This window comes from Carex rostrata, chromosome 4 (assembly GCF_964058835.1).
Source record: "Carex rostrata chromosome 4, lpCarRost1.2, whole genome shotgun sequence".
Lineage (NCBI taxonomy): Eukaryota > Viridiplantae > Streptophyta > Magnoliopsida > Poales > Cyperaceae > Carex > Carex rostrata.
Window position 1 is genome coordinate 12695812 of NC_135921.1, and position 19127 is coordinate 12714938.

Sequence of the window (19127 nt, forward strand, 5' to 3'; positions counted from 1 at the left end):
TTAATATCCCACTTTATTTCTTAATACCTCGGTTTATTTCTTAATATACTTCGGTTTATTACTAATCAATTGCTTTAAATAAAACAATTAATATATTTTGGTTTAACCAAACAAACGAAAATAAAATTTTAGTTCGGCTCGATTCAGTTGCAATAATAAATTGGTTCGGTTCAGTTCGGTTTTATTTTTGAAACCGAATTATAATTTTGGTTTGCTTAGTTCGATTTGGTTGAAACCAAACCGAACCGATGAACACCTCAAATTGGGAATTCACATCCCCTCGTGTTACCTGACTGAGTACAATTGAATCGAACGTCTGAAATTGGAATTTTTAACTTGGCACGAATCTCAAAGCACAAATAATATTGTCCCCTAACGCCATCCCGAGCACCCACCGGCTGAAATTAAATCTGGAACGTCCATTTCAATTGCGTTGAGTCAGGTACCTGGAAGGATACGGATCCTCAAATTGGAGCAGTCTTAACTCTTAATAAGTGTTGGCCAATCGGCACGTGCCTCCGCTCATACCAATCGGCACGTGTCAGTACCCCAATCGGCAGTCTGATGACTGATCGGCCCAGCAAATAAAAGTCAACTAAAGTAGAAAAAAAACACGATCGAAACTCTTTTATAAATAAGTGCGGTTTTACCGAATCAGAATGGAAAATGCAAAATTGCAAACTCCCCTAACTCTGCCCTTATATCTCGCTCGCTCACATGTTCTCCCTGGTAATTGATCTTACACGCAAAGGTGCTTGCATGCTCCAACCTAAGCTTAATTTCTTCTCCATCAAAGTGTCAAATCACAAATTAGCACTCCCCACTTCATAATTCTTAGCACAACTGTACCTGTAATGGGCCTTCTAACATCAAATGTTCTACCTCTCCAAAAAAAACCTCTGAAAAACCAACCAAAGCTCTCTAAATCCACCAAAATTCTAATCTTTTTCCCTCTTTTAATCCTTGGTTTTATTTGTCTATTTATATACCCAAATGAGTTCTACCTGCAGTCGCTCATCAAGTCATGTACCAGCTCAACATACACTAGTGTAGAAAAATTCACCGATCCAGTCACCCGAAAGCCCGATTTCAGACTGTTGATTGGGGTTTTGACACGTGCCGATTTGTATGAGAGGAGGCACCTACTAAGGATGGTCTACTCGTTGCAAATGGGAAATCTGACAGCACATGTAGATGTGAAATATGTGTTCTGTAGGTTGTACAAGGACGATCAACGCATCCTCGTGCCGCTCGAGATACTCAAGCATGATGATATTATCATAATGGATTGCGAGGAGAATTTGAACGATGGAAAGACGTATAGCTTCTTCTCCAACATTGCACAAATGTATAATGGTATGTGTTATATATCCTCATCTGTTAATTAATCATGTTTCAAGGAAAAAAACAATTTATATTGTAGTTATATATGCGATAAAAATAATCCGATTAAAAGTTTTTATCAATATTTATTTTTCAAGGACGTTACTGTCGATATATTAGTTTTCTAAAGTTATATTTGCATGATAAATAAGATGAGCTAGTATAATGATTTTATTAACAAAAAAGTAAAAATTAAATTATATTCTTACTGTTTTGTAAACTAGGTACAAATGGAGATGAGAAACCCTATGACTATGTAATGAAGGCGGATGATGACATATTCGTCCGACTGCAAAAGTTGATCGACTCGTTAAATCCCATGCCTAGGGAGGACATGTACTACGGGTTTGTGATACCCTGCGACAGTATGGACCCGTTTCGTGATTACATGTCTGGCATGGGTTACATACTGTCGTGGGATTTGGTCGAGTGGATTGCCTCTTCAGATATTGCCAAAAATAACACACGAGGAACGGAGGATATGATGACGGGGCAGTGGTTTCATGACGGGAACAAGGCAAAGAACAGGTTCAATACAAAACCGGCAATGTACGACTTCCCTATACCGATACCAATCGATTCATGCTCGCATAAGTTCATACCAGACACCATAGCTGTGCATCGATTAAAGGATAATCCTAAATGGGCAACGACACTCAAGTACTTCAATTTTACAGATGGGCTCAAGCCTTCTAAGTTTTACCGCATAGATTGAATATTTTATTGGTTTGTGTTCATTTTTTCGTTCAACTTTTCTTTATTTTGCTATTTTTAAAAACAATTTGTTAGGTTTTCTAGATTTGAGAAGAGAGAGAGCAAGAGATAGAGACAACTCAAAGTGATTTATATTATACTTACTTCTCTCTCATGACTAGAGTCATTACATAAGCTACATATTAAAGATACAAAGTCCAACAGGCTCAGATAGCAATTTGGGTCAAAACATACAATCTCCACCTTGAACCAAATTACATCTAAAACAAACTAAAACATAAATAAAGCAAACATAACATAAACAAAGATAAACATAAAAATACACTAGCGACATACTAGAAACAAAATTAGCTTAAACTAGCAATAAACAAACCGATACCAAACTTGAACAAAGCCTAAACTTTCCAATTGGAAGATGCTTTGTGAGCATATCGGCCGGATTCGACTCGGTACCAATTTTCTTCATGGCAACCTTGCCTTCCGAGATCACATTTCAAACAAAATGGTACCGAATGTCAATGTGCTTCGTCTTCTCATGATACATGCGATCATGGGTCAAATGTATCGCGCTTTGGTTATCACAAAACACCGTAATAGGACCCTCAAAATAAAACATCTCACCAACAAACGCCTTGAGCCAAATAGCCTCCTTAATAGCCTCGGTAATTGCCATGTATTCGGCCTCAGTACTTGAGAGTGCAACGGTTGCTTGAAGACTTTCAACTAATTGCACAATCTCCAAAGATAAAAACATAACCCATCAAAGAACACCTCTTGTCTAAATCACCTGCAAAATCCGCATCCACAAAACCCGTTAGTACCTTGCCATTACCAAACTCCAAACGAGTATCAATAGTATCTCTCAAATAGCGGAAGATCCACTTCATCGCTTTCCAATGCCCTTTCTCGGAACGAGAGATATCTACTTACCACACTAACGGCTTGAGCAATGTTGGGTCGAGTACATACCATCAAGTATATGAGACTCCCAACCACACTCGAATATGGAACCTTTTACATATGGTTCTTGGAGAAGAATCTTGATGCATTTCAAAACCCAATTAAAGAAATTCTGGAACTGCAAGATTCATTCAAAGGAATCATATCTTAGAAAACTGATAACAAAGGGGTAAAAAAGTATGAGTGAGGCTATGGTACTGTGCATAGCGCACATGGGTCATTACTATGTATTCATATCTCCATTTTCGGAGTCCAAACAGTTGATCCGAATCGCTCAATACTATCTTCCGACTCCGCATCTTCTGCGTTTGACTCAAAAAATAATAGTTAATTGCATCTCGGCCATCTGATCAGGATCGGAGCCAATCCGGCCCACACCTATAACGCACATGACCCTTTAACATTAGTGCAGATCTCAATCAGACGGTCCACATCTATTAACGCACATTCCATTAATGCAGAGGATACGAATTACAACCTTTCTGTGTGCAGGAGGAAATTTATTTTATTTTCTTTTGACATAATACATATTAAATTTGGATGTGGGTACGCGTATAATAAATGCAGTTAATTGGTTTGTAAATTAATAGACGCTCACTACCAATGTTTCATCTAGGGGTGGCAACGAACCGAACCGAACCGAACTTACCTTAGGTTTGGGTTTGGTTTGAATTAATTTCGAATCAAACCAGTTTCGAACCGAATCCATTTCGAATCGAACCCGAATCGAATCATGAACTAAATTATTTTTTAGCAGTCCTAGTTATACCGGTAGTTTATACATTAATTTTTTCTCACGGAACAATTCACATGGCTTCCTTTTACCGGTATGAACTATGAAATAAGTGTTTTTAAGTTGAAAAATTGTTTATGAAAAAATACATCAGAGACGGCTTTCCTGGTATAAACTATGAGAGACGACCGAAGAGAGAGGAGAGACAGTCATCTAGGCCGGAGAGAGGAGTGACAGCCGGAGAGACAGCCAGTCGCCGAGAGCGTCGGCTAGATTTTAGAGCTAGAGGAAAAGTGAGTTAGGGAGAGGTGAAGAGAGAACTAAGTTATTGAGATTTGAGAGCGATGGAGTGTCAGCTAAGTTAAATTATGACTCTCTATCTTGGATTTTAATTTCATCAGGTAAATGGACGGCCGATGTTATTATGAGATTCGAACCATAAAAATGATCGAACCCATTTCGATCGAACCAGGCTAGGTTTGGGTTTGGTTTGAATTAATTCCGAACCGAACCTAGTTTGGTTCGTTTCAATTCAAACACATTTCGAATCGAATTAAACTCGAATCGAATCACGAACCTCGAATTTTTTTACCAGCCCTAGTTTCATCTGTTTCTTATTTGTTTTGTTTTTGTATTTTTTTTTTCAAAAACATTATTACCAGTTAAGACTTCGACAAATCAAAATTTACCATCGCATAAACAATGGATAATAAATGAAAGAACATTCCATTTCAAGTAGGAGAAAAAAAATGCAACGTTCACACAAGGTAAACCTAAATACTTACCTTAAACTAGCAATTCCGACTATACCCATACATTTTTTTTTTTTTGATGAAACTGGTAGTGGCTACCCATACATTAGTAAACACAGCTGTTACTTCGTTTTTCACGGAATTTCTCAACCTTGTGGATGCACAAAAATGGGTTTCACTTGACACCATGAAGAATTCAAAGGCACTGTTTTAAATGAATTATACTGAGGCTCATTCCATTTCTGATATCTCATCCTCATCTTCATCGAGTATATAAACAAGTGCATGCCTATTAGACGAAAAAACACAAGCCAGGCCTCTTGATGCTCCAAAAGCAAATAAATTCAAGGTCAGCTTTAGTCACACATCTTTGCTCAAGCAGGAAGGATTTACAATTAGGAACATTAAAAAAAAGCAAACATTTGTTTTAAAAGCCTGAAATTCAACATTAAACAGAAATTGTAACAATTATCTTTACCACTAACAGCCAATGGGGCGGTTACATGGTGAGGTATATCACGGAATTTTCCAATATCGAGGTCCAAGCTCATCACAGAATCCTGCTCAATTTAAAAATGTCTTTCAATTTGCAAATAAAAGAATAATAGAAAAAGTGTATTTGCTTTCTTTCTTTTTTATCATGGAGGGCTTTTTCTGTCCAAGATCAAAACACAAAAACCAGACAGTGTAACGAGTTAAATTCCCTCCTTATTTTTCTTTCTTCTTTTTTCTCCCTTTCTTGGTGGTTGTGTGTACGTCTATGTGTGTATTATGGTGGTGCTTTAAGGGGGTTTGAGGGAATTTTCAAAGCGTACCTCTAACTGATGCAAGAAGAAGATGTTATCTGACATACACAGTGGCACAGAAATAAAGGGAAGATCACTTGCTTGTATCATCACCATCAAGGATCTCTCGGAAGTATCCGAATTAGATTCTGATTCATTAAGCAACAATACAATCTGGTTCTCCTGTTTTGGAAAAAGGTACAGAAAAAGGGAAATCAAACCTATGATTCAACCAAATTGCACAAATAATAGCATATCCAACGGCTCCTACATTTTTAGATCAAGTGATTTTTTACATATCTAAAAAAATTCTAAAAAATGTAAATTTTTTAAGCTAAAAAAAAAGATGTCAATTATCATACAGAGCTCATGTTGAATGGTTCAGTTCAACCGTTTGAACTTTAAAAACAAAGATATTGATCCATAGTACAGACCAATCTGTGCTATACATAGTACCATAGCCTCAGTCAAATAGAAGTACAATTACCTTATAAAGGGATAAATCAACACATTCAAACTGATCTGGTAAATGCACCAGAACAGCATCTAAACACAATTCTTCCCTATCCATAGAAGGATTCAAGCCAGTCATGAAGCCTCTTATAATACCAATACAGTTCTTTAAGCCCAAAGATCCATCAAGTACTTTAAAGCACATATAATCTGTCAAACTACGAGAAGCTTTATCAAGTTTACATGATCCGTCAATCTCCTCCTGCATTTTAAGGCAAATTAGTAATTTCACAAGAACTATGATCAGCTTAGTGAAGAATTTACTGTACCAAAAAGAAAATTGAAGTCTTATAGAACCTTGTAGTAATTTATGGACATTGGAATGAGTGGCGATGTAGATGACACAGGGGTTGGAACAGGAAAGAGCGGTGCTATTCCTTTACAAGCACTGTTTCAGAAACCGTGCTGAATGGCATTAAAAAAGCCTCCTTCAAGCTGGAAATAATTAATGGAGAAAACAATATACAATTTACATTAGATTTCTTATGTTCATATTCACAAAAATCTCAGGATATCTAGAGCTAGGATCAGAGTTTACAAAATCTCAGATTTCTTATGTTTGGTAGAACATAACGAAGAAAATTTTTTAAAAAAGAAAGAAAGAAGAAACACATTAAAAATATAGTTGCATATTAGTGAGAGAATTAACGGGTACCATTGCTCCAGTTTATTGCATTCACTAGCTAAAGTTCTTTCCAAGAAGGTTCTATCCTTGTATCCTCCAAACGCTATCAGCTGTTCAATTCTCTTCACAGTTCCCCTATAAAGATTATACTCAATGAAACAAAAATATTAAATTAAGCAAGCAGTAGAAACACAAAAAGAAAACACTTACCTATCAACTTCTACACTGCACTTTGCATCCAATAACTGCTCAACAGGGTCACTCTGAAAAAGAAACTTCAGAAATACAACCACAAGCTCACTAGAGAGAGAGAGAGAGAGAGAGAGTCTGTCAGCAGTGCAATGGAATTTAAAATCAAGGTAATGATGTTCTTTTTGCATATAAGAAAAGGTGCACCAACAAACTAACCTATTAGCCTGCTGAACTTGATCTATTGGTTCTTGGAGAAGAATCTTGGTGCATTTCAAAACCCAATTAAAGAAATTCTGGAACTGCAAGATTCGTTCAAAGGAATCATATCTTTGAAAATTGATTGCAAAGGGGTAAAAAGGTATGAGTGAGGTTATGTAAAAAGATAGCGCACATAGGTCCGTACTATGTATTTATATCTCCATTTTCAAAGTCCAAACAGTTGATCTGAACTGCTCAGTACAATCTTCAAATGAAAAGTACTTGGATGCCAAATTTTACATTTTTTTAGATAGCTAGAAAATTGCTTGATCTAAAGATTTGGACCATCAAAAAAGTCGTGATTTTCTACCTATCTAAAAAAATAGTAACAAAGTTCTAAAAAAAAAAAAATTGGCCTCTGAGTGCATTTTCATATAGAGATCATCTTGAGCTATATGGATTGACTAATTTGAACTTTAAAAATGAAAATATGGATCTATAGTACAGACCAATATGCACTATGCATAGTGCTGTAGCCTCACTCAAAAAAGTATAGGACAGCAGGAAAATATTGACAACATGAAAGAAGTACCAGGAACAGGACTATTGTTAGAACCCTAGAAAACCGTTCTGCTTGGACTAGAAGCATTCCGGCACTTTCTGTGACATTATCCATAAGCTTCTCAACCAAACCGACACTTTTATACCGAGCTCGCCACCGTGAAAGGCCTCTTAGTTCTCCTACTCTGAATCCAATTATTTCTAGTGCAGGCTGCCAGAAAAATGATATAAAATGTATCAATCCTTATTTCTGTTTTTCTTTTATGGACTTGCCTGTAAAAAAAGGAAAAGGCATGCCTGAAGGTGTTCGTTTAGAACACTCCGAAGTTCTTTACCAGCATTATCAACAGTCTTCGATAGGCGCTTCATCCCCTATTATGTACCAACCAAAAGAACAAGTTGAAATCTATGTTTACATAAAATTTATTTCTTATCTTTCTTTTTGTTTGGTTACTTGCAAAAGCATTGTGACCTAAAAGAGGCTCAAAAATGTTAATTCCGCGCCAAAAAGGCTTCAAAATCCCAACATCAAGGTTAAGTAATGAATCAAACAAAACAGAAAAAAGTAGAAGGTTATGCTACCGCTTCCCCAAGAGAATTCAATAGAAACTGTTGCAGTGCAGGGCTTGTACGGACCCCGAGATGTAGACTTAAAAATTTGTCCTGCGGGTTACTGGGTTAGAATAAGACCCTGCATAAGTATAAAAATCAAATGCTGAGACAGTACCTAAAATTATCCATCCAAAATGGTTTGATTAATTAGGCACATTACCATGGTCAGTGATCAATGAAGCGAGAACTCCGAACTTGGAATTGAACAAGTTCATAGCATCAGCCCACTGTTTTGACATGACTGAAATAGATGCACGCACAACTTCAACCAAATCCTCTATATTTGATGCTTGCTGAGCCGCCTGATGCAGCTCGTTTTTTCTACATTAAGAACCAATCATCATATACTTAAACAGAGGAGAATAAGAAGGATATAGATCTGGAATAGAGTAATATTTTTCAGATTTTGAGAGGAATATAGGGCAATAAGAAGGATGCAGAACTAGAGGAATAATTGGAATTCTGTTAGACAAAAGCATTCGAGATGCTGGTTGTTTTTGTTCAGTAGGACTAAATTTGTGCCGTTCGTATTTAACAAGCCAAACCGGTAAGCACACAGATTCTGTATAGGTACTGAATTACTGATATTAGCATGGTACATGGCGAATCAAACTCTAGTAAGGAAAAATAGATTTATGATTGTTTTTTTTTTTTTTTGTCAGATAGCTAGGTTTTAGGTGCTTTTACTTTGCAACAAAACAATGGATACCAAAGATTAAAACAAGAACTAGAGGTCAAAACAGAGAGAATCAAACCTCCAACATCCCACATAGGGGTCAGCACTGTATGCAGTGGTGTCCTAGGAGTCCTTGCACCAGGCAAGGACCTTGCTTCCCTGATGAACAAGTAAAATTCCAATTCATGTCAGTGGTAAGCTCAATGTTTAGTATAGGTTTAGACAACAACAAGAAGCAGAGTACTAATTATACTTACGAAAGAGCTGGAGCTGGAGTACCACTTTCAGCAATAATCTGGTCTCTAGAAACTGTTACAGTCAGCATCGATAAATATAAGTGGAACATCCTAAACAAAACATGGACTGAAAAAGGACAGTAAGAGAGAGGAGAGCAGTACAGTTGATGGTCTTCATCAATGACTCGAGCTCAACACGTACAATGACTCCCTTGAAACCAACAACCCGGCCATGGTAACCCTTGTAGGGACCAGATTTTACCTTCACATGCTTCCCCACCAAGATCTTCCCGTGCCCTTGGCCACGACCTCAAAGGCACGTGTTTGTCGAATTGAAGCTGAAAAGAGATCAGTCCAGAACCATCCGCCTCATCTCCGACGCTCTCCATCTCCACCTCTACTACCTGTTCCTCCATTTTCGCGCGGTAGAGAGTATCTAGAGGGCAGTGAGGTTTTGTCTGTGCGAGGGGGAGAGAGAGATGAAACAAAAGTCGAATCTAAAACCCATTATTCGCCGCTAGAAGTGGTTTGGGTTTCGTGGCGGGAAGCGAGATTCGCGATCTCATGCATGTGGCAAAAGTGTTGGCTTTACGCCAGTATGTGATTTATTTCTAAGCATTGGAAATCGTGTTTCATTAAGGTGGAGAGAAGAGGAGAGGCTCAATTAGTCGCTAGCTTATGAATCTAGTAAATAAGTGAGGAGTCAACAGACGATCGATGCCTTTATTCATAATCTAAAGATTAGGGGTGTCAACGGGTTCTCACTGGTAATTGGTCTTACACGCAAAGGTACTTACATGCTCCAACCAAAGCTTAATTTCTTCTCCATCAAAGTGTCAAATCCTTCAAAACTATGCAACACTCAATTAAAGCTCCATGCTTTACAAAATCACAAATTAACATTCCTCTTCAAATGCTCAAACAACACTTCATAATTCCTGCCACAACTGTCCTGTAATGGAATTCGTATCCTCTGCATTAACTCAAAATAGAATCTTTTGAGTTAATTCATCTGGACCGTCCGATACACTTTAAGATCTGTGCGGACTAGATCCACACTGAAATTAAAGCGTCCTGAATTATAAACTGTGGTCGGATTGGCTCTGTTTAAAATCAGAGGGTCGAGATGCGATAACTCAAAAGATGCTCTTTTGAGTTAATGCAGACGATGCGGACTCCCTGTAATGGGCCTTCTGAAATCAAATGCTCTAAAAATGCATCATTCCCTTTCGCCAAAGCCCTCATAAAAGTGCTACAGGCCCATATTCGCTGGGCCATTAAAGTAGAACCTAATTGCTTAATCAAGGTTCTGTCATGCAATGACAATAATGAAATGATCCAATCTTGAATTTCGACTTTACGAATTGCGAGTCGATCTTCTTCTCTCAACGCTGTCTGAAGGCAGTCTTGATAACTGCAACTTAATAATCTTTGCAGTATGTTTATGTATTTTGGAATATATCGATTTAAGATTCTATTATATAGGCGCAGATTCGGATGCCCCACATCTTGCCAGAACAGTCTTGAGTGTTGTCCTATGGATGAAAGTATTTACACTTACAATTGGAGCTAGGGGTGTTCATTGGGTCTGATTTAGTTGGTTTTGAACCGAACCGAATTAGTTTGGATCAAATGGTTTGATTTTTTCGATTTAATGATTCGGTTCGGTTTGTTTTTTATATTCGAATTATAACTTCTGTTCGGTTCGGTTTGGAATTTGGTTCAGACCACCTCAATTTATTTCTTAATAATATGGTTTATTTCTTAATCAATTGCTTTAAATACTTCGGTTTATTTCTTAATACCTCAGTTTATTTCTTAATATACTTCAATTTATTGTAAATCAATTACTTTAAATAAAATAATTAATATATTTCGGTTTTAACCGAACAAACCGAATTACAATTTTAGTTCAGTTTCGATTCAGTTGCAATGCTAAATCAGTTCGGTTCTATTTTTGAAACCGAATTATAATTTTGGTTTGCTTAGTTCGGTTTGATTGAAACCGAACCAAACCAATGAACACCCCAAATTGGGAATTCACATCCCCTCGGGTTACCTGACTGAGTACAATCGAATCGATCGGTCTGAAATTGAAATTTTTAACTTGGCACGAATTTCAAAGCACAAATAATACTGCGCCATTTCTAGCACCCACAGGTTGAAATTAAATCTGAACCGTCCATTTCAATTGTGTTGAGTCAGGTACCTGGGAGGATTCGGATCCTCAAATTGGAGCAGTCTTAAGGCCTGTTCGTTTGTCACGGGATTACACGGGATGGGATTTGACGGGGATGGGAATCCACTTTTGAAAATGTGGGAACCCACGCACAGGATTGATTATGAAAATGTGGTAAAATGAGTGTTCGGTTGTACCGTGAGATTATTTGTGGGAATTCTATTTTTCTTTCTAAAATGCTTGATATATATTATACAATTATACTTATTATGAATAATAATATTATAACTAAATAAAGTAGATTAAATAACAACATAATGACATTTATTAGTAATTATATCATAAAAAAGTGTTGGCCAATCGGCACGTGCCTCCTCTCATACCAATCAGCACGTGTCAAAACCCCAATCGGCAGTCTCATACCGATCGGCACCGTTGTAACTTGTACGTCAGCTAAAGTCCTCTCCAAAAAAAAAAAAGTCAACTGAAGTAGAAAAAAAAAAAAAAAAAAAGCGGGAGCGTTCCGATGCCCATCGGATAAGTCTTTGTCCGATGGGCATCTAGACCGTTGAGAAATGCGCCGAGATTCGTACCATCATATCCTCAGTTTCAGTAACGGAGCGCCTCCGTTAATTATCGTAACTGAGCCCCCAGCTAATATTCACCAATTCACCTTCTTTTCGTCGCGATCAGCGCCGCTTCAATTGCTCTCTCCCTCCCGCTCTCAATCGCCCTCTCCATTAACTACATAACAACTTGTACGATATTCTATCTTTTGAGAAAGTATCGAATTTGTGCCTCCTCTGTTTTAGTTAAGCTTGAGAAAAGAAAACTCCAAATGAGTCCCCTATGTAATTTTACTTTGGTTTTTCTTCTAAAACTGACAAAAAGTCAAAAATTGAATTCATGCATCTAATTTTTTTTTATAATTAATTCAATAGCTTATGCGCTTTATTATTTTTAACTTAAATCAAGATCTGCTGGAGTTATATTAGCAATTTTAATTTTAATTTTAATTTGCAGTTTGATTACATTAGCAATTTCAAGATCATTGCAGGAGTTGATATTTATTACATTTGCAGTTTTGGTGTGTCATATTAGCAATTTTAGTTTGGATGTTTTGATGCTTAATTGAACAAGTGTTCCATATTTGTCCCTGTGGAATTCTGGAATTATGACAAACATATGGACTATTTGAATTTCTACAAAGGATATATGTACTGAATTTCTGCACTTAAGCATAAAATAATAAAGCTACAGAAGCAAAACAAAAAAGTACAAACCAAGATTTATCGGACATAAATTATTTCAGAAAGTCAAGCATGTCATAAAAGTAATCAGCAACTAATAGTTTCGGGATCAAATGGCAAGTTAAGCATGCCAGCAACTAAAAAGGGTGCAGTCCAATAGTTTTTTTTTTTTGTTTTTTTTTTCAAGGTCATCCGGCTGTTAGCTCGTGATTATTGAATTAATAAAGAATAAAGTTTTACAGCGTACCCTTAGGAAATTTACAACTTAAAACAGTGTTGAGATAACAGCTCAGTATTTTTTCTGATAATGTCCCAGATAACTGTGCAACACCACCTGGCGCAGTTCACTAACATGATGCCGGCCACTGTTGAATTTCCACCAATGTATAATCCACCAGTAGTTGCATTGGCTGCACTGTATTGAAGAAAAGTCGCCCAATGCAGCTACCCGATGTCCTGTGCCTCTAACAGGTTTGCCCGCAGGTATCCTGATGTCGGTGCTTGCCAGTAACCTTGTCTAGAACTCAGTTGCCAGGTTACAGTGCCACATTAAGTAGTCTCTTGTCTCTTGTCGGGCAGTGTTGCACAGGACACATGTATCACTCACATTGCAGCCCCTCGGCAAAAGCACCTGTCATGTTAGAAGTCTATCTTGCAGCAACAACCAAATATAAGTTCTAACCTTTGGGGGTGCCTTAATTGTTCACAGGACCCTCTAAAAAACACATTTTACCCATCTGTGATGCATCACCCTATAATCTGAAGCGCTGGTGAAATTAAAAGGAATTCGTTAATCAGGAAATAAACTACACAGATTGTTTGATTGAAATTAAAAGGGATTCGTTAAAATAAATGCATACCATCATATGATCAGACTTTTTAATAAGATATAGAGTAAATAATACTGATAAATGAGATACTGGTAAATACTTGATCCGTTTGCCTGAAATTGCTCCTTGCTTCCAAAATTGTACAAATGTACAGTTGCATTATAGTCCAATCAATGCCTCATTGATTGGTAATTGGTTGACAAAAGCATCCCTAATTATCAAGAAATTGTTGCAGAGCCCTAATTGGCTTTCACAATAAAAGAATAAAAGTTTAACCAATAGAAATACTTTTCAGATGTAGTCATTGGGTTTTTAAATTGTGTTAAGCAGAAAAAAAATGACAATACTGCCCCCCTCTGAAAAATATTTGTAAATTAAGCCTTTTTTTGTATTATTATCCATCTACTTTATTCCAAAGATGAAATAACCATCAACGTTTGAAATAAAGAATAATATATGGCCTTTTCAATTGTAAATAATGACGAGTGTTGCCTTTTTCTCGGTATGTTAGCGTTGCAATGGTTGTCAAAGCATAAGACTGGTACACTATGATGAGTATTCCTGTAGGTTGAAATTTCTGCAATATAATCTAATTTTTGACAAATGTTAACACAGACAACAATATGAAATTGTAAATCGATGTAAATAGATATTACCTGTGTCAAGACATTGTAGATTGATGTAATCCCATAATATAAGCTATAATAATGTAGAGAATTTCTCAATCTTCCTTTTAAAGTTTTATTGAATGTATAAGACGTACAGTTGACTTCCATTTTACAAAATTATCAGTTCATGATGTAGAAAGTGATAAAGAACAACTTTTCATTTTCTTTATTTTTCACTAGAAAATAACACATACTGGAAATAAAGCCTAGTAGTAATCTTCAATGGTTAGCATACTGTTCCAAGCTAAAAGGGATCCATTTCCAAGAAACAGGCATATAATGTAAAAAAATTCTCTGATATAAACAAATGGAAAAAAAAAAATCAGACAACTTCAGAAAAGAAAATATAAAAGTTAAACAATTTGTACCTCTTTCGTATCTCCTTTAAGGTTTTAACTGTTTTGAGGCGACCCATGACATCCACAACGTCAATAAGCTTGTTTAAAGTTGAGAAGAGTGAAGCGCATAAGCTATTGAATTAATATATGCATGAGTTCAATTTTTGTCAGTTTTAGAAGAACAAATAAAGTAAAATTTTATGGGGGACCCATTTGAAATTTTCTTTTCTCAAGCTTAACGAAAACAGAGGAGGAACAAATTCGATACTTTCTCAAAAGATGAGTATTATAGAAGTTGTTAGGTAGTTAATGGAGAGGGTCATTGAGAGCAATTGCAGCAGCGCTGATCGCGACGAAAGGAAGGTGAGGAGGCGAAAATTCGCTGAGGGGCACAGTTATGATAATAACGGAAACGCTCCGTTAGTGAAACTAAGGGTCTCATGACACATGACACGAATCTTGACGCACTTCTGAACGGGTTAGATGCACATCGGACAAGACTGGGTCCGATGGGCATCGGAACGCCCCCCGCTTCCAAACTCTTTTGGGATGGGAATTTGTCCGAATGGCTTTGGACAGAAATCTTCTCCAAAGTGTTTCGGAACCACATGATTAGATCTTATTAAAATTGATTAAATTAATGCTAACGGATTTGTTTTGACGTTAACCTCTCTCTCCGTTAAAAAAAAAAAGGAAACAACTGGTCTTCTGTCTCAATTCTGATCTGTTATTAAATCGCCAAATACAGAGTGTATCAATGGAGGAAGCCTTACCAATTTCATTTTCTTTGTCTGATTATTGTCGCCAAGAACACAAATAAGTTCTCATACTCTATAAAATCTTGTGCTATCAACCCTACCTTCTTCAAATCTCTTAGTTATAGATTTGTTAACAACTGTTAATTCTTAGTTATAGATTTTGGTATCTGGTGACTAAGGTCTTTAATATAGATTCTGATTCATGGTGAATTTTTTCTTTGATGAAAGACCGTAGGCACTTATATTATCTTCAAGAAATTACAAGCAATTCATATGTTCCTGTAGATGTTACTTATTTAATACATGGATTTCAAATGATTCACTAGAGTAACATTTAGTATTTAATTTTAGCAGTCAAACCTAGTGCTGGTACGTAGCTTGCAGTGCTTGATCCATCAGTGGACTGGCATGATATTCTGGCATAGTTTGCCAGCACTTTGTGGATCATTGCACGCCACCCTCGTAATACTGTGGATCGAGGTATAATCTTTCATGTAGTGGTACTGTCAAGCGCATGCGGCCACTGTCTCAGATGCTAGCCAAGACGGTATATACTCCAAATTCTGGATCGTGCAGGGCCTGCCATGTAATTTTGGTACATGGTGAATTAGATATCAAGTAGTGTGTATCTCTCCATATCTCATAAGCACACATGCAGTTCACCCCTTAATTATAAATATTTCCATTTCTTAGTAGCATGCCAAATCATATATTTAGTTTATAAAGAACAGGGGCAGTGGGGCACATGGGATGGATGAGGGTTGGGTGATTTTCTTTATTTTGTGGAGTTTTCGATTTGAATTCAATTGTGGAGAGAAATAATAGTTACCTTCTTTGTCTGACACAGAGAGAAGACAGATTGTTTCCTCTTTTTTTAACGGAGAGAGGTTAACGTCCTAACAAATCCGTTAGCATTAATTTAATCAATTTTAGAAGATCTAATCATGCGGTCGTGAAACGCTTTGGAGAGGATTTCTGTCCAAAGCCATTCGGACAGGTTCCTGTCCCAACTCTTTTAAGTGCGGTTTTACCGTCAGAATGGGAAATGCAAAATTGCTAACTCCCCTAACCCTGCCTTATATCTCGCTCGCTCACATGTTCGTAATTGGTCTTACACGCAAAGGTGCTTGCATGCTTCAACCTAAGCTTAATTTCTTCTCCATCAAAGTGCCAAATCCTTCAAAACTATGCAACACTCAATTAAAGCTTCATGCTTTACAAAATCACAAATTAGCATTCCTCTTCAAATGCTCAAACAAGACTTCATAATTCCTACCACAACTGTACCTGTAATGGGCCTTCTAACATCAAATGTTCTACCTCTCCAAAAAAAACCTCTGAAAAAACAACCAAAGCTCTCTAAATCCACCAAAATTCTAATCTTTTTCCCTCTTTTAATCCTTGGTTTTATTTATCTATTTCTATACCCAAAGGAGTTCTACCTGCAGTCGCTCGTCAAGTCATGTACCGGCTTCACATACACCAGTGTAGAAAAATTCACCGATCCAGTCACCCGGAAACCCGATTTCAGACTACTGATTGGGGTTTTGACACGTGCCGATTGGTATGAGAGGAGGCACCTACTAAGGATGGTCTACTCGCTGCAAATGGGAAATCTGACAGCGCATGTAGATGTGAAATATGTGTTCTGTAGGTTGTATAAGGACGATCAACGCATCCTCGTGCCACTCGAGATACTCAAGCATGATGATATTATCATAATGGATTGTGAGGAGAATTTGAACGATGGAAAGACATACAGCTTCTTCTCTAGCATTGCACAAATGTATAATGGTATGTGTTACATATCCTCCTCTATTAATTAATCATGTTTCAAGAAAAAACAATTTATATTGTAGTTATATATGCGATAAAAATAATCTGATTGAACATTTTTATCAGTATTTATTTTTCAAGGATTATATTTGCATGATAAATAAGATCAACTAGTATAATGATTTTATTTACAAAAAAGTAAAAACTTAAATTATATTCTTACTGTTTTGTAAACTAGGTACAAATGGAGATGAGAAACCCTATGACTATGTAATGAAGGCGGATGATGACATATTCATCCGACTGCAAAAGTTGATCGACTCGTTAAATCCCATGCCTAGGGAAGACATGTACTATGGGTCCGTGATACCCTGCAACAGTATGGACCCGTTTCGTGAGTACATGTCTGGCATGGGTTACGTACTGTCGTGGGATTTGGTCGAGTGGATTGCCTCTTCAAACATTGCCAGAAATAACACACGAGGAGCGGAGGATAAGATGACAGAGCAGTGGTTTCATAACGGGAACAAGGCAAAGAACAGGTTCAATACAAAACCGGCAATGTACGACTTCCCTATACCGAAACCAATCGATTCGTGCTCGCATAAGTTCATACCAGACACCATAGCTGTGCATCGATTAAAGGATAATCCTAAATGGGCAACGACACTCGAGTACTTCAATTTTACAGATGGACTCAAGCCTTCTAAGTTTTACCGCATAGATTGAATATTTCATTGGTGTATTTTCATTTTTTCGTTCAGCTTTTCTTTATTTTGCTATTTTGAAAAGCAATTGTAGAACAGACAACACAAGAAACTGGCAAGAATGCATTGTTTTGAACTTTTCATGAATTATTACCGCTTATATTATGGATTCTATCTATTATACGAAATTAGCACAAAGAAACAATTCATTGTTAAATGTTAAGTATATAAAAACAGTTTCCCTTTTCTTTTAAAGAAAAAAAATCCGATAGCCCGATGATCCAATTGTTATTGCTTAAGAGGCGGTTCCCGTTAGCTTTGCCTCAAATTTAAGCAGTGCCTCAGGCATGACGTCATGCATTATCTAAAAAATGACAAAGCCTACTATGTAGCATTCCGCCATCCCCATCGTCTGCATTAACTCGAAGGAAAATATTTTGAGTAAATGTATTTGGACCGTCTGATTGTAAATAGAGCTCATCCGGCTCCGGCCTATAATATAGGGGGTTTTTAATACAGTGCGGATTTAATCTGCACGAATCTTAAAACAGTTTTGACGGTCCATAAACATTAAATCAAAAGTTTCCTTTTTGAGTTAATGCAGGGGATACGAATTCTTCCGCCATGGCGCCATTGGCATGAGCTTAATTTGGGCATTGACCTTTTTGTATCAACAGCGTGGAAAGGTAGATTACTTTCGAACATGACATGATATCAAATCTCACAAATTACCTAGTTTGGGACATATTATCGCATATAAAAAAGGAGCATGTTAACTTTTCTTGTAAAAAGGAGGAAGATGTTTAGGGGTAGATCTAAAATTTTTGTTAGGGGAGCAAAAAAATATCGAATTGAATTTAAATTCATTAACTAATTAGGTTCTTGATAAAAAATAATGCTTTAATTTATACTTTCAAATAATTTACTTATAATTTTTAATTGACCTATAATTCTAATTACAAATCAAAATTCAAAAAAATTATTTTAATGTTAATCCTAAATTTTAACCAAATTACAAATTAAACATTCAGAGAAGGTAAAAAAAAATTCAGGTGGGCAATGACAATCAAAACGTCCCGATATCCATAAAACTCAAAATTCAGAATGAGACAGCTGCCCGTCAAGGTCATGTAGGTCCGCCTCCGAAGGTGCTACAATTTCTATTCCAAATAGTGCCATATATGCTGGAAATCAATTTCCATATCTCATGCATGTGGCAAAAGTGTTGGTTTTACGCCAGTATGTGATTTATTTCTAAGCATTGGAAATTGTGTTTCATTAAGTCTGTTCGGCAGATGAAGGGGAAATGAAATAAGATTGTAAAATTTTTGAACTGATTTTTACTGTTCATGTGGAAAAATAAAAAGCTATTCAGCAAAAAAAAAAAAATTCTCACATAAACAGTAAAAATTTTATTGTAGCCAAACAGTGCGTAACCGTGTATTAAGTTTTTTCTGTACCAATATTGATGGCTTCGGTTTTATCGAAATTTTATTGAATTTTTTATTATTATTACTCCCAACTTTGTAGTCTATAGCCAACTGCATATAAGATTATACTAAAATAAGCAATGTGCTTATAAGATTATAATTAAATAAGCAGATCATCGATAAAAGTTTTTGAATATCATAAGTAACAAACATTTTATTATAAGTTATATTGTTTAGAAGATACTTCAATG

General features: G+C 36.5%; 3 protein-coding genes across 5 annotated transcripts; 2 read left to right on the forward strand and 1 right to left on the reverse strand.

Moving 5' to 3' along the window:
• Positions 1 to 851: 851 nt before the first annotated feature.
• Positions 852 to 17593, forward strand: LOC144553437 (beta-1,3-galactosyltransferase pvg3-like). The gene is made up of 3 exons (XM_078301607.1): positions 852 to 1356; positions 1608 to 2115; positions 17504 to 17593. Exons 1-2 carry the CDS (start codon positions 855 to 857, stop codon positions 2096 to 2098), a joined length of 993 nt encoding a protein of 330 aa, XP_078157733.1. The 5' UTR covers positions 852 to 854; the 3' UTR covers positions 2099 to 2115; positions 17504 to 17593.
• Positions 4462 to 8349, reverse strand: LOC144553441 (anaphase-promoting complex subunit 4-like). Of its 3 annotated transcripts, XM_078301612.1 has the most exons (9): positions 8189 to 8349; positions 7999 to 8107; positions 7714 to 7788; positions 7448 to 7627; positions 6874 to 6956; positions 6676 to 6765; positions 6496 to 6600; positions 6138 to 6275; positions 5905 to 6042 (listed from the first exon to the last, which is right to left on the reverse strand). In XM_078301612.1, exons 3-8 carry the CDS (start codon positions 7783 to 7785, stop codon positions 6212 to 6214), a joined length of 594 nt encoding a protein of 197 aa, XP_078157738.1. In that variant the 5' UTR covers positions 7786 to 7788; positions 7999 to 8107; positions 8189 to 8349; the 3' UTR covers positions 5905 to 6042; positions 6138 to 6211. The 3 variants fall into 3 exon arrangements, with proteins under 3 accessions (XP_078157739.1, XP_078157738.1, XP_078157737.1); XM_078301611.1 differs by lacking the exons at positions 7999 to 8107; positions 8189 to 8349 and adding an exon at positions 7871 to 7897; XM_078301613.1 differs by lacking the exons at positions 6496 to 6600; positions 6676 to 6765; positions 6874 to 6956; ... (2 more) ...; positions 7999 to 8107; positions 8189 to 8349 and adding exons at positions 4462 to 4868; positions 5021 to 5102; positions 5358 to 5510 and having other exon boundaries at positions 5815 to 6042.
• Positions 16221 to 17593, forward strand: LOC144553436 (beta-1,3-galactosyltransferase pvg3-like). Its single transcript, XM_078301606.1, has 2 exons — positions 16221 to 16757; positions 16978 to 17593. Exons 1-2 carry the CDS (start codon positions 16256 to 16258, stop codon positions 17466 to 17468), a joined length of 993 nt encoding a protein of 330 aa, XP_078157732.1. The 5' UTR covers positions 16221 to 16255; the 3' UTR covers positions 17469 to 17593.
• Positions 17594 to 19127: the final 1534 nt, after the last annotated feature.